The sequence below is a fragment of the Loxodonta africana genome, chromosome 1, assembly GCF_030014295.1.
Source record: "Loxodonta africana isolate mLoxAfr1 chromosome 1, mLoxAfr1.hap2, whole genome shotgun sequence".
Classification (NCBI taxonomy): Eukaryota; Metazoa; Chordata; class Mammalia; order Proboscidea; family Elephantidae; genus Loxodonta; species Loxodonta africana.
In genome coordinates, this window is record NC_087342.1 from 194,336,985 (window position 1) to 194,352,949 (window position 15,965).

General features: G+C 35.8%; 1 protein-coding gene across 2 annotated transcripts in view; it reads right to left on the bottom strand.

The window, feature by feature from the left end:
• Window positions 1-278: 278 nt before the first annotated feature.
• Window positions 279-15,965, bottom strand: part of PTPRK (protein tyrosine phosphatase receptor type K) — a 691,930-nt gene continuing 676,243 nt past the window's right edge. The window contains exons 26-31 of one of the 2 annotated variants that reach the window (XM_010593476.3): window positions 12,576-12,707; window positions 12,311-12,436; window positions 6,149-6,312; window positions 5,465-5,600; window positions 963-1,020; window positions 279-577 (exon numbers count right to left, since the gene is read on the bottom strand). In XM_010593476.3, the coding sequence (XP_010591778.1) occupies window positions 967-1,020; window positions 5,465-5,600; window positions 6,149-6,312; window positions 12,311-12,436; window positions 12,576-12,707 (612 nt within the window). In that variant the 3' untranslated portion in view covers window positions 279-577; window positions 963-966. The other variant, XM_064290685.1, reaches the window with a different exon arrangement.

Below are 15,965 nucleotides of genomic sequence, written 5' to 3' on the forward strand. Positions count from 1 at the left end.
TCATATGTGATCACCAAACCATTATTTACCTAATGAAACTGAAAAAATTAAACATCTTCAGCCAATGTTTTAATTTGGTCCTCTATTAAAAGACCCAATTGCCAAGGTGTTTTACATAAATTTAATTCACAAGTATGTACACAAGAAAATCACTATAAAGGACACTGCTTCCTGGTTTATGAAGAGAAAGCTTGCCCTCTACATACACTAAAACATACAAAAAAATAATCTACAAAAATCATTTACAATTGATTTTAGCTAAAGAAAAAGCTTTCTTGGGGGAAAAAAAATGATTCTGTGGTAGTAGTATTTTAATCATCAAAAAGGAATGTGAGTAACCAATAAATATAATGTGCTTTCTTCATATAGACATATTTACACTTGAGTCTTTGGCTTATGTTATTTTCTAAAAAGAACTTTAAATGATCCAGCCATCATTGCACATTAAAAGAAAATAAGACAGTTATATATATTTATATAGAGATCTGTTACACTTGAAACATATTAAAAAATGAAATATACTATGAATTTCCACGGCTTTTCTTTTCCTCTTCCGTTAAGATTTAACATCCTTTATCTAAAAAAGGGAGAAAAATGTCACATAGGAAGTATTAATTCATGCAACAAGTGGTGGTTGCTCTACTGAAACCAGGAGAGAAAAGGCTGCATATTCACTATACAAACACAGCTAAGTTCTCATTTGACCAGGTTTTTTCAATCTGGTTCTTATTAAATATAACTTACGTGGCACGAAATGTTGATGCTGTAACACAGTAATAGAAACTAATTCAGTCCTTTTTATTAAGATACACAACTTCATAAGAAAAATACTTTTACTTCTTGAATGTAAAAGTCCCCCACCCCCCACATTAAAATCTTTCTGCACAGGTGTAATAGGTACAACAATTGCTGGCTCAACAGACGGACAGGCTTCTGTTTGGATGTACTTTTAAAAGTCTCACCCAACTAAGACGATTCCAGGTACTCCAAAGCTACATCATAGCAGAAACGGTACTGCTCCTGAAAGACGTTAAACAAAAGGGTTGAGAAAAGTTAAAAAAAAAAAAAGGTAATAAAAATAATAGCTATCAAATAAACACTCAACGATTTAGAGTATTTAAGAATTACATTTTTTTCTATATATGATTTTAATATCTGGGTGTACAGGGTTTACATGTGAGTCTAAATGATCCTGGGTTAAGAAAGAAACGTGAAGTAAAAAGATATGCTATCTTTGACTAATTTTTTCTATCAAACTTTGTTTCACATCTCTACAATTCTTATTTGATTATGCTAGTAATATCTGATTATTATAGAAAAATTTCCCAGCGTATAAAAATACAAGAAAACAAAAAAAGGTATTTCTATATATAATTCTATTATCATAAGCAATTGCTGTTAAAGTCCTACCTTATTTTGCTTCCATTTTTTTAATGAAGGTTGAAATATGGCAGTAATTATTTTGGAGTAAATATTTTTTTAAAATATATAATTATATATGTATATTTCAGGATTAATTTTATATTTTCCTTTCTTTGCTTAACATTTTGAGTCTTTTTCCATATTATTAAACATCTCTTTTAACACAATTTTGATACTACATAAAAATCTAACATATGGAGCGTTTGACCGTCAAGTTACCTTTTTTCTTTTTTCTGTTATAAATAATGCTACAAGGAACATGTGCAAACATTCTTCTCCGCATTTCAGATTATTCCTTCAGGATTAAAAAAAATCCATTTTTATCTGTCATTTCTCAATTTTAAATTCATTATTTTTTACAATTTTTGATTCATCGGAGTATTTAAGTAAATTTTTCAAGGGTGGCTAATGGTTCTTAAATTTTCTGAGGCTTTTTATACCTGAACATTTATTTCTGCTGCCTTTATAAATTTAAGGCAACTTGGCTGGCAATAAAATTTGTGTGTTTTAACCACTTTCCCTCTAAGTCCATCTCTGTGTTACTCCATTATAAAGAATTTAGAAAATTCAGAGACTGTATTCCAAATTATGACTTACAGTATGTAACTCATTAAAAAAAACTCTGTAATGTAAAAAAAAAAAAAAAATTCTGTAATGCAGTCAAAGTGGGTAAAACGCATGCTGAATTGGAGAATAATTTAAAAGGCAGATTATTTAAAGAGAGCTTCCAGGTGTCTCCAGCAATAAACTAGGGTAATAAGAACTTTCTGAGAGTTCTTTATTAGTCCCACCCTAATTATCAAGTAGGTGTGATTTAAATTAGCCTACCACTGTGGTAAGTGCATCTGAAGAACCAAAAATTGCCTGTAACAGTTAAGTCTCTTACATCGGTCTCTAGCAATTTTGTTTACGCTCTAAATTTTCTTAGCAAACTTGTCAGTTCAACTCAACAGCACACTAAACTAATCATTAACTGTGACTAAACACAAATTTTAAACACAAATTAGAGGGTGGTGTGTTTAGTTGGAATTCATGGGACATGAATATAAAGGAAAATAGCAGCTATTTTTTTTTTTTTTTAGAATGCCAGAGTTTAGCCCTCCACCTTTTTTTCCTTTTTAAGTAAAAGTGGAGAACCCGGGTTAGATCTGGATGTCAAGAGTTGAATTCTGAAGCTAGGAGTGGGCCCCCTGATGGTTTTAAGAAGGCTCGATCTTAGAGATGGAGGCAAAGTTCACATAAGAAATCTTAAAACAGCGAGGAGCTTAAAGACATAACCACTACCCATTCAATCTGTAAGAAAGACCTGAGAGTTCTTCCTTTAAAATCCCTCAAATCCATCCCCCTTTCTCGATTTCCTCTGCCAGCACCCCAGCTGCAACCAACATCATCTTGTCCAGATAACGGAAATAAACTACAGAAGAATGGCAAGGCATAGAGGGAATTTGGAGAAGGGGTAGAAGTCTGTTGTCACTCATAAAAGTGAAACGGTATAAACCTAACTCTTCAAATTTTGCCTCAGGAAGCATTGCACCTCTTCTGTGAGCAATCCATGAGCAGGAAGTGGTGAAAATGCTTTAACGTTTATTGAATTGCTCATTTTAGTTATCTGATCATCTTGATAAATGTAGGGCAAGCAACAATGATGTCTTGGTTTTTCTGGTTCGCTTTTCTTTGAGTATGTAAACTACACAGCTGCTCCAGGCCTGATCCACCACACACATGTTTTTAACCCACAGAAATCTCTCTCTTTAGAAGTAAGATGTATTAGAGAAGTTTAACTTTGTTACTCTGCATACGGCATCCTCACCCCAGGGGCCCCCACACACTTACGCCTATTATCTCTCTGTAAACACGCACGGACTGTGTTCTGATTTTACGAGTCCTGGCAAACTCAAGCATCATATAAATTGTGTGGTCTGGAGTACTGAGACTTTAGAAAGCATTATGCAAATAAGGGAGTTCCCTGCCATATCCTACAAATAATCATAAAGAATGCTCAAAGTATCAGTCAGCACCTGCCACTAAGCAGAGTGAGCAAGATATTGCATCCCATGTATTGGAGGTATCACGGCGATAGAAACAAAAAAAGAAAAGAATAAAGAGGTTGTGGTTGGTAAAAAAAAAATTGTACATACTTTACACAAAAGTAATGAAATGGAAAATCATTTTCAATATGAATAAACACATCCTTTTTTTTTCCCTTTACTACAGAGGCAGCTATCTAATAGGGCATTTTCCCAGTGAGCAGGCAGGCAAACCTGATCTAACGAGCAGGTTCAATAAGATCTGTGCTTACACCAGGTCAGGATCAAGACCACTCTCCTCTACAGCAACATTCTTTGTTGTTTGTTGTTGTTGTTAGGTGCCTTCAAGTCAATTTTCCACTCATAGTGACCCAGTGTAACAGAGAAGAACCGCCCCAAGGGTTTCCTAGGCTGTAATCTCAACAGGAGCAAATAGCCAGGTATTTTGTCCAGAAGAGCGGCTGGGCAGATTTGAACCTCTGAACCTTTTGGTTAGCAGTCGAGATGCTTAACCATTGTGCTACCAGGGCTCCTTAGAGTTGGCTAAGATAAAGCTGGGACTGATTCCCTAGGGGAGGTGGCTGCTTCTGCTTATTTCCTCTGTGTCAGTACTTTAGCAACCTAACCTAGGAGTAAACATTTCCTTGATGGTGGGCTGTAACAGGGCACAGTAGTAAATTGAATCATTATTCCTATTCCAGAAGGGTGGGGTCTTTTACACATAGCACCCTAACATTAGGAGCTGCACAAACATGGGTGTGGTCTCTACAAATTCCCTGCTTTGACTCAGGAAAAAGACCATCTAAAAGGTACGCCTCCAGGTGTGCCACACACATGGTTTTCCCCAATTACAATGAAGCTCTAAAATATCTAGTTATGGGTACAGTCCATCCGCATTATCCCTCATTTCTGATTCCTTATTCAGGAATTCATATTCACTAAAAATACCCATGGCACATTTACAGACGTGCGCATGCGCAGAGCAGCAAAAATATTCCAGCTGAGGTTGAATAAGGCTGGTTCGGTATTTGCTAACTTAGTATTTGCAAGGACTTTATTGAACATAGCAACCCTACGGGACAGAGTAGAACTGTCCCAGTGTTTCCAAGGAGCAGCTGCTGGATTTGAATGGCCTATCTTTTGGTTAGCAACCATAGTTCTTAACCACTGCACAGCCAGGCTCCAATTTATTGACCATAGCTACTGCAAATAACGAGAATAAACTGTACTTAATTCTGGTTTCTGATCTATTACAGTACTGACTTGATCCAGTCCACTTCACTCCTCCCACCCCCCACCTTTCCACATAAAGGATCAAATAATCAAAGAAATTATTAAATATTTTAATTATTGACTATACATTTTCCTTTCCAACCACTAGTTTTTACTAATAGCAGATGAAAACTGCTTTATAGCCCCTGTGGTTCACCAGATTTCAAAACAGGTACAAGCTGAAAATTGCCAATGAGGCAAGCTTACCAATTTACAATTTGACCACAAAATGAGGAATTACAGATTATGACTAAAATAAATTTCAGCTATCTTTCAAAAATGTTGGGTATCTAAAGTACTGATCGAGCTTATGAGTGTACTCCTCAGTTCAATGCTTTACCAGTTATTTTAATGTGCTCAGAAAACATGAAAATACACAAGAATAAAGGCTAGATAGCAGGATCTATTCCTATTTTAGAACGATTTACCAATGGTTATAGTAGCAAATATTTATTGGCTGTTAATAGAAAAAAAAAATTTCTTTTTTAATAGAAAAAAAAATCTACAAATTTCCCAAATTAAATGAAAATAGTTCTCTTTATCATCAGCAGTTGTATGTAATGTGCGATTAAAAGTTTATATGGGTAGAATGAGATATTCAGCAATCCACTAGTTAGGTGAGAAAGTCCCCAGAAAGGCTCATTTACACATCTGATTCCCCACATATGTCTGAAGTCAAATCAACCAGGAGGTACATGACTAAACTCTACGATCCCTTCTAAGTCTAAGATTCCATGACTTACCGGGGCTTCCACCATGTTTGGCTTGCTATTCCTTAGTGTCTTTACTGCATGGAAAACATCAACAACATTTTGCCGTTTTACCATTTCAACAACAATGCCTATAGCACAGAACATGCCACTTCGCCCACCACCATTTCTGAAAGCAAAGAAAGGAAAGGCATTTTACATAGCAGCTTTTGGTGACTATAGGCTACATCATTCTATATGTTTGGGGTGAAAACAAAAAACAAAAAACTGTCTTTTTTTGTTTTTCTTTTCCACCTGCCTCCTTATTTTGCTTCATGTATGTGTGTGTATGTGTACAGGGCAGACGGGAAGGAAGCTTGAGCTAACTCCACCCTGGTAGTTTACACATACGGATGTACTATAGGCATGCATTGCTGCAACCTAGATACCTTGAGATTTCAATATATTTGTAAACTGTAAATCATAAAAGTGGTTCAGAGTAGTGCTCAGAATAGTTTCAATCATATAAAAACTATATAATAATACATATTTTTAAAAAATACAAAAATTAAAATTAGTAGTTAATTATATTTCTGGGTAGGGTAAGCAGACTGTTTTAAAACAACTACGGAGGTCTGTAAGATGTGACTCAGATACTCTTTACCATAAAAATGCAAAGGCTACTAAGAAAATGAGCACCAAGGCCCCCGAACGGCCAGGCCAAGTTGCCATACTCACAGGCAGTGGATGATCGTCCGGCCTTCCCCTTCCTCGCATTCCTCCTGCCATTTTTCCACCTGGAGTATCAGTTTCAAGAATGACCGTTTAGAGCCAGGCACTTCCCGATGAGAAGCCCACCCTAAGTACTGAAACTGCTGTACCATCAGATAACCTTCCTGTGGCTGTAAAGGCAAAAAAATTTCCATAAGTAAGTTGGGACTACAATTTTTACAAAAAAAAAAAATTGCGTATCTCAATTTACACCAGAATATAAGCAACATTTACATTGGGTTAAGTCTAGTTGAGGTAAGTTACAGGAGCAAGAAACACGTTACCCTTTGTATCTGCCACTCCCTCACAACCCATATTCAATAATCAGTTCCCGTGAATGTACTTCCTAAATAACTTTCAAATCCATCTCTGTTCCTCTCCACTGCCATCAATGCACTCTAAGTCTGAATCATCTTTCACATGAGTTAGGATATCATCTCCTGTTTGATTTCCTTGAATAATCTTTTGTCTCCTTCTAATCCATTCTTACTGCAGCCATCATGATTATTTTGAAATATAAATATGATCTTCTCATTTCCCCGCTTTTGTGGCTTCTAAATTATCTTATCATGAAATCTAAATCCCTACTATGACTTTAAAATTCTCATGTGATCTGGCTCCACCTCCATCCCCAACTTTCCCTTCACTATGTAACATGTTGTTCACATTCTAGACACACATACACACACACACAAATTTGTGTCATTTAAATGGTAAAAAAGAACTATATAACACAAAATTGGCTATCTTAACCATTTTTAAGTATACAATTCAGTGACATTAATTACTTTCATCATGCTGTGTAACCATCACCTCTATCTAGTTCCAAAAGGTTTTCATCACCCTAAACAGAAACTCGGGACCCCATAAGCAATAACTCCCTAGTCCTCCTGCCCCTGGAGTTTATTAGTAGTAATGGGCCAGGGGCAGTCCTCCTGCCCCTGGCCCATTACTACTAATAAACTTTTGTTTCTATGCACTTGCCTCTACTAGAGATTTATTTCACACAAGTGAGATCACACAATATTTGTCCTCTTGTGGCTCATTTCACTTAGCATAATGTTTTCAAGTTTCATCCCTGTTGCAGCATGTATTAGAACTACACTACTCTTTCTGGCTAAATAATATTCAATTGTATGTATATACCACATTTTGTTTAGCCATTCATCTATTGATAGACATGAGTTGTTTCCACCTTTGGCTATTATAAATAATGCTGTAATGAACACTGTCATACAAGTATTGTTTGAGTTTCTGTTTTCAAGTCTTTTGGGTGTATACCCAGAAGTGGAATTCTGGGTCATATGGTAGTTCTATGATTAACTTCCTGAGGAACTAACCACCCAATGTTTTCCACAGTGGCTGCACCATTTTACATGCCTACCCGCAATGGATGAGGGTTCCAATTTCTCCTCATCCTTGCCTATTTTTCTGATGATAGCCATCCCAGTGGGTGTGAAATGGTATTTCATTGAGGTTTTGATTTGTATTTCATTTAATGACTAATGATGTTGAGCATCATTCATGTGCTTGTCGATCATTTGTATGTCTTTTTGGAGAAATGTCTATTCAGCTACTTTGCCCATTTTTAATTCAGTTGTTTTTATGTTGTTGAGTTGTGGGTGTTCTTTATATATTCTGGACATTAAACACTTCCTGGATATATGGTTCCCCCAAATTTTCTCCCAATCTGTAGGCTGTCTCTTCATTTTCTTGATAAAGTCCTTTGACACAGAGTTTTGTTTGTTTTTTATTTTAATTTTGAGGGAGTCCAACTGATGTATTTTTTCTTTTTTTGCTTATACTTGTAATGTCATACCTAAGAATCCATTGTCAAAAAGAAGGTTCTGAGTGCCACCCCTGTTTTCTTCTAAGAGTTTTAGGTTTTAGTTCTTACATTTAGATCACTGCCTCATCTTGAGTTGATTTTCATATGGACCCATCCTAAAATGTTAACTCTTTCAATTCATGAACATGGGGTCCAATTATTTAGGTCTTCTTTAATTTTTTTCAGCAATGTTTTATAGTTTTCAGTGTACAAGTCTTCCATCTCCTTAAATTTAGTCTTAGGCATTTATTCTTTTAGATGTTATTGTAAATGGAATTATTTTGTTAATTTCCTTTTCAGATTGTTCATTGCTGGCATATAAAAACAACTGTTTTTGTGTGTGTTGATCTTGTACTCTGCAACTCTGCTGAATGCATTTATTAGCTCTACTAGCTTCCTCGTGAATTCACTGGGATTTTCTACATATAGGATCATATCATTTATTAATAGAAAACTGCTTTAGTTCTACCTTTCTGATTTGGGTGTTTTTTATTTCTTTTTTTTTTTCTAAGTGTTCTGGCTAAAACTTCCAGTACAATGCTGAACAGCAGTGGTGGAAGCAGGCTTCCTTGTCCTGTTCCTGATCTTAGAGGGAAAGCTCTCAGTCTTACCCTGTTGAGTATGATGTTTGCTATAAGTTTTTCATAATGTCTTTTATCGTGTTGAGGAATTTCCCTTCTATTCTTAGTTTGCTGATTGTTTTTTATCATGAAACGGTGCTGGATTTTGCCAAATGCCTTTATTCCATCAATAGAGATGACCATATGGTTCTTTTCCTTAGTTTTATTAATGTGGTATATTACATTAATTTTCTGATGTGGAACCACACTTGAATTCCTGGGATAAATTCCACTTAATCATGGTGGTGTATAATCCTTGTAATGTGCTCTTGGATTTACTTTGCTAGTATTTTGTTCAGGATTTTTGTATTATATTCATAAGGAATATTGGTCTATAGCTTTCTTTTCTTATGATGTCTTTATCTGGATTTCGTATTAGGGTAATATTGGCCTCATAGAATGAGTTAGAAAGTGTTCCCTCATCTTCTATTTTTTGCAAGGCTTTGAAAAGGATTGGTGTTAATTTGTTAAATATTTAGTAACATTCTCCAATGAAGCCATCTGGTCCTAGACTTTTCTTTGTTGAAAGATTTTTGATTGTTGATTGCTTTACTTGTTACAGGTCTGTTGACATTTTCAATTTTTCTTGAGTCAATTTAGATATTTTGTGTGTTTCTCAAAATTCGTCCATTTCATCTAGGTTATCTAGTTTGTTGGTATACAACTGTTCATAGCACTCTGTTACAATCCCTTTTTTTGTTTCTGTAGGGTTGGTAGTAATGTCCCCACTTTCATTTCTGATTTTAGTTATTTATATCTCTTCTCTTTTTGACTTGTCATTCTAGAAAAAGGTTTATTTTTTGACAAAACCAACTTCTGGGTTTATTGATTCTCTCTCTCTTGCTCTTATTCTCTATTACATTCATCTCCACTCTAATCTTTATTATTTCTTTCCTTTTGGTAGCTTTGGGCTTCATTTGCTCTTCTTTTTGTAATTTCTCAAGGTGTAAAGTAAGGCTATTGATTAGATCATTCCTCTTTTTTAATGGAGTTTTCAGCTATAAATTTCCCTGTGAATATTGCCTTTACTGCATTCCATAAGTTTCAGTATGCCGCACTTTCATTAGCTTGTTTCCTAATTTCCCTATTTATTTCTTCTTTGACCCATTCGTTGTTTAATAGTGTGTTATTTAATTTTCATATATTTGTGAAATTTCCAGTTATATTTCTATTATTGATTTCTAGTTTCATTCCATTGTGGTTGGAGAAGATGCCTTGTACAATTTCAATCTTTGTATATTTACTGAGATTTGTCTTGTGACCTAACATATGGTCTATTCTGGAGAATGATTCATGTGTACTGGAGAAGAATGTATATTCTATTGTTGGATGGAATGTTCTATATATATCTGTTAGGTCTAGTTGGTTTACAGTATTGTTCAATTCCTCTATTCCCTTATTGTTCTTTTATCTAAATGTTCTAACATGTTCACTTTTTTAAATCCATCGATCATGCCTTGTTCATTTCCACCTCAGGGACTTTGTCCATGTTGTTCCCTTTGTCTTGAATGCTTCCTTCTTCCTTGTTCTTCTCATTCTCAATTACAGTGACTACCTTATCTCAGCTTCCTCAGAATTTTTCTGGTTTTAGCACTGACATATGTGTATCCGAGGAAACCTCTCTGTCCTGAGCAAACCAGGACAGTTAGTTACTATACACCCAGATAACTCCTACCAATTCTTTAGATTTTAGCTTAAACCTCACTGGCCAAAGAAGTCTTTTTGATTACCTGGCTAAGCTACCCAGTACAATACCCATCTTGTCATTGGTGTACACTACATATTTGATGAATGAAAGATGTCAAATCAGCGAGACTGCAGACATAAAAAAAAAAAAAAAAAAATCATGCAGTAACAGGGACTAGTACTAGTACACCAAATATACCAACCAAAAAGCCAAACCTAGTGCTGTCAAATCAATTCTGACTCATAGCGACCCTATAGGACAGAGTAGAACTGTCCCATAGAGTTTCCAAGGAGTGCCTGGTGGATTCGAACTGCTGACACTTTGGTTACCAGCTGTAGCACTTAACCACTACGCCACCAGGTTTCCACACCAAATACAGGGGAAATAAAATAAAATTAAATAAACAAGTAAATAAAATGTTGACAAAATAAATGTAATACAGACTTCAGTTCCTAGAATTTTTTTTCATATAAACAGCACAATAGACAGATCCTACTTTCTTAGTTCAGCAGCTATGATTTCTCATCTAAAATATTACTAGAACCATAATGTAACAGATGTGCAGACATAATGAGATTCCATTTAAATTAACATCTAAGATATGGAAGAATATTATGACATGACTGAAGCTATTCCTTTTTTCTCCACTGAAATGAGCAATAGAATTGGATATGATTTTATCCTCTGCTTATAGTTATATACTTATAGACTTATTAACCAGACACACATAGAGCCATTTTGATGAAAAACACTGAAATATGACAATCCTAATCACATACCTAAATAATATACAAACATAGAGCTGGTACTGTAAAAAACAGAGCATTTTTTCTTTTTAAAAACAGTGTAATTTCACGGAAGTTACTAATGTTTTCTTTTCAAATTTTGCTTAGTATTTGATTTCATAATCTAAAGAGTTATTAGTACTATTTTTTTTTTTTTTTAGAGAGAGTCCTTAAATTTAATTTGCCATTTAATAAAAAGCACACGAAAAGTCAGGGAACGGACTCCTGAAGGACATAGTTGCTACTTTGCTCCTGGTAAAAGGCACAGCAGTAGCAGCACTGGTTCCACCTTCAGAGCTGGGCAAAGTCAGATGTTGGGGTATTTATTGCTGTTGTAAGATGTTGTAGAGTTGGTTCCAGCTCATAGTGACCCTACGTACAACTGAATGAAATACTGCCCAGTCCTGTGCCATCCTCACAATTGTTGTTATACTTGGTCCCATTGTTGCAGCCAGTGTGTCAATCCATATCACTGAGGGTCTTCCTCTTTTTCACTCACTGTCTACTGGTCCCTTCTGATAATATGTCCAAAGTATTTGAGACAAAGTCTTGCCTTTCTTGCTTCTAATGAGCATTCGGCTGTACTTCTTCCAAAAGAGATTTGCTTGTTCTTTTGGCAGTCCATGGTATATTCAATATTCTTGGGACATTTAGAAGTATGAAATTGTAGGTAGAAGCAGAATTGATGACAGCTGTGATTTACCTCTATCTGCATGCATAGGTCATTTTCTTATATGGAGCCCTTCTACAAGGGTCCTTCTGTTCCAACATATCCCTTCCTCCTGACGTAAAGTTTCTCTGTTGTTGATGTTATTATTATATAATTTTTCAATCCGAAGCCTTTTCTGGGCCGGATGTCAATACTAATAAAACATTCAGTCATTCTTGAGATAAATCTACATATGCTCAGGGGCCAGGCACAGACAATCAAACTAAATTGAATCAGTGCATCTGAATCTAGATTTCCAGTAGGAATAAGTTAGTCTAGCAACTCACGAGAGAACCTAGCTCCCAGCATACCTGCATTCCTGCTTTTAGAATGCATATTTCATTCTAGTTCTAAGGTGTAAGAGATTACTGGCTTTGGAATTGACTATGTGGTACTTATTATTACTGTTCTCTCTGTTATCTGAATATAATTATACCCCATCCTGGTCATAATTTTAACTCCTGTATCAGCTCAGTTAGAATGATTAAGCAATGACTTACTCTTGTTAGGTTGCATATCCTAAAAATCCGGTTGATCACATCACAATCCATTGAACAAGACATACATTCCACTTGGATAGGGCCATATCGCAGCGTCCCTTCTTCAGGCCAATACTGAGGGCAGCCCTAGAAGATGAATGTTTTGAAAGAAAAAGAAAATTGGAGTTATTTTTTCTAATTAGGGTAGTAAAGTACAGATTTTAGCATTTTACTACTACTCTATTAAGTGTGTACAAGTACACAAAAGCAGCTCATAGGCATTAACCTGGGACAAGTCGACTTCATTTAACATCACAATGGACGTACAGCCATAATCATACACTAATCTCCAGAAGTCTTTCACAGTATTTGGCAGAGGGTATTGTGTGACGATGAAAGCAGCTGGCTGCCTGTAGCTCTGTGAAATAACAAGGTAAATGGAGAAACATAAGAGACTTGAAATGCACGATCAATTGTAAAAGCAGATTCAATATACTAATAAGACCTAACAGCTTCAAATAGAGATTGAATTGGATTGCTGTTTAAGCCATGGGATAATAGATACGGACTACTGGAATATTCTAGAATTAGTAATTAGTTAGTTTGAGGGTAAGACTTTGATCTGCCTTGGCAACAAGTCTAAAATCAGGAACTGAACGTTTACTTTGTTGAGAAAAATAAACACAGGACCAAAAAAAAAGAAGAAGGAACTAAAGAACTTCTTGAGGTTAAGGACCTCCATGAGGTACCTCTTGGGCTGTTTCAGTTTTCCAAAAGTAATCACCGTCAGTGAGGCTGAAGGCAAAGTAAGCTCATTTCCTAGTGTGTGTGTGTTTGTGTAGCTATCTACTGGAAACCCTGGTGGTGTAGTGGTTAAGAGCTATGGCTGTCAATCAAAAGACTGGCAGTTTGAATCACCAGGTGCTCCTTGGAAACCCTACAGGGCAGTTCTGCTCTGTCCTATAAGGCTACTCTGAGTCGGAATCAACTTGACGGCAATAGGTTTGGGTTTTTTTTTTTTTTTTTTTAATAATTTTTATTGTGCTTTAAGTGAGAGTTTACAAATCAAGTCAGTCTGTCATATCTAAGCTTATATACACCTTACTACATATTCCCATTTACTCTCCCCCTAATAAGTCAGCCCACTCCCTCCTTTCAATCTGTCTTTTCGTGACCATTTTGCCAGTTTCTAACCCTCTTTACCCTCCCATCTCCCCTCTGGACAGAAGATGCCAACACAGTTTCAAGTGTCCACCTGATACAAGTAGCTCACTCTTCATCAGCATCTCTCTCCAACCCATTGTCCAGTCCTTTCCAAGTCTGATGAGTTGTCTTAGGGAATGGTTCTTGGCTTGGGATTCTTCTAGTCTCAGTCAGACCATTAAGTCTGGTCTTTTTATGAGAATTTGGGGTCTGCATCTTGGGGTTTTTTAAAAATCTATCTACTGACTGTTATGTATACTGTCAATTCTTGTTATACACAGTAGTCATGCTCTAAAGCTGTTGCAAACACTGAATTTCCAAATATTGAACCATTTCTCTCAGGTGAAGGGTTAGATTCCAGTGAGCTTCTAGTTATAACAGTTTCATTACTGATCAACATATAACCTTGTTTTGTGCGTTTCTGTTTAAAGATGCTTTATTTAATATATATTGCTGATTTATTAACATCAAACTCATTGCTAATTGCACTACAATTCATGCACAAAGCTTATCTAACTTAAGTATTTTCTTCCTAAAACACATTGCAGCCTTCTTGTGCTTAGGAACACTAGATAGCACCTCAGCACTATGCTTGGGGGCCACTTTAAACAGTGAAATCACCGACAGAAAGCACACATACACACACACAAAATGTAGAGCTAAACAGACTACAAAAAGGACACTTGTTTACAGTATGAGAGCTAAAACAAGAAAGCAGAGCAGAGCCTTGTTCAACCTCAACCCATCTGGCCAGGGCAATCTGTTATTCTACAGACTGACGATGTATGTAGTGATATAAACCAATGATTTGCTAAAAAAAAAAAAAAAAAAGATGCCTGGGATAGATTTCCTCAATGTTGATAAAAAATTTTTTTTGTGCTCTCCTAAATCATTAGTATCATACAGGTGTCTTAACATCAGTGTAGAAGCTGATCCTTGGATTTCACTGGGACATGTTAACCATAGTATTTCATTCTAAAAGACTCTGAGATAAATCTAAGTAGATGGTAATTCACCTGGCTACTTTTAACTGACCAAGACCTTACTAAGTTACGCCTGCATCTGCGGTAAATACCTCCTAAGAATGGTATGAAGGGCATGAGAAAGGATCAGATGAAAGAAGTAAGCTTTCTCCCAACTAAATGTCTGATCTACTAAATGGGAAGTAAGGCAAAGCAGACTGATAACTATTCATTTTTTGAGTCACAGAGAAGAGAGGTGAATGAGGAGGTGATGGTAGGGGAGAAGACTGAAGAGTTCCTATTTGTTTTCCTTATTAAATGCAGGAGCACATCTAAGGCTTTGAAATCATAGAATCCTTGGCCTTACCTCCTAATTCTTCATAATAGGCAGGGTAAAAGGGTGTGTAACACTAACAATGGGGTTGAGGTAGGGAGAGGGGGAAGAGTCCAGTCCTATTCCTGAAACCCAAACCAACCATTACTCTCTGAAGGCCCAACCACACTATTAAAACCACAGAAAAGTTTCAACTATAAAATTTATCTTTGTCGAGTCACAGAAAGTAGGAGCAAGTAGAATAAAAGGTCCAGTGTTTATATTGAAAAGGTAATCTGGAAATTGAGACAAATGTGACAGAGATGCCAAAGACAAAACATTCAAAGGCATCAATATCTTTCTTTGTATCAACTCAAGACAAGAACACTGGACAGAGCAATCAGATGTCAACCCAGATAGAGAAATGACGAAAATAAATCATGATAAAAAAATGCTCAAAACAGGGAAACAGTGATGTCATTATGTAAAAGAAGACAACATTAAAACAATAAAGAGGGACTAAGAAATATAGTCATAGATCTTTCATATGGAGAGGAAGATGGAGAGGAAGACAGGGCGATATAAAGAAATAAAAGTTAGGTTTAAACTTAGAAAAATAGGGGTAAATATTAAGGTAACCACAAAGAAGACTAACTATTCTACTCATCAAAATAAACTACAAGAAAAAAATAGAGACTTAGCAGAAACAAAATGAACAACAAATAAGAGGAAAAGTGAATATATAAAGTACTCAGCACAAAAAATTAAGTGGGAAAAAGAAGCTATCAACACACAAAAAAGGACATCAAAAACTCATACCTATCCATAATTACGCTGAATGTAAATGGACTAAAAGCACCAATAAAGAGACAGAGAGGGGCAGAATGGATAAACAAAACAAAACAAAACAAAACACAATCCATCTAAATGCTGCCTATGAGATACACACCTTAGACTTAGAGACACAAACAAACTAAAACTCAAAGGATGGAAAAAAATATATCCAGCAAACAACAATCAAAAAAGATCAGGAGTAGCAATATTAATTTCTGACAAAATAGACTTTAAAGTTAAATCCACCACAAAGGATAAAGAAGGACACTATATAATGATTAAAGGGACAATATACCAGGAGGATATAACCATATTAAATATTTATGCACCCAATGACAGGGCTGTAAGGTACATAAAACAAACT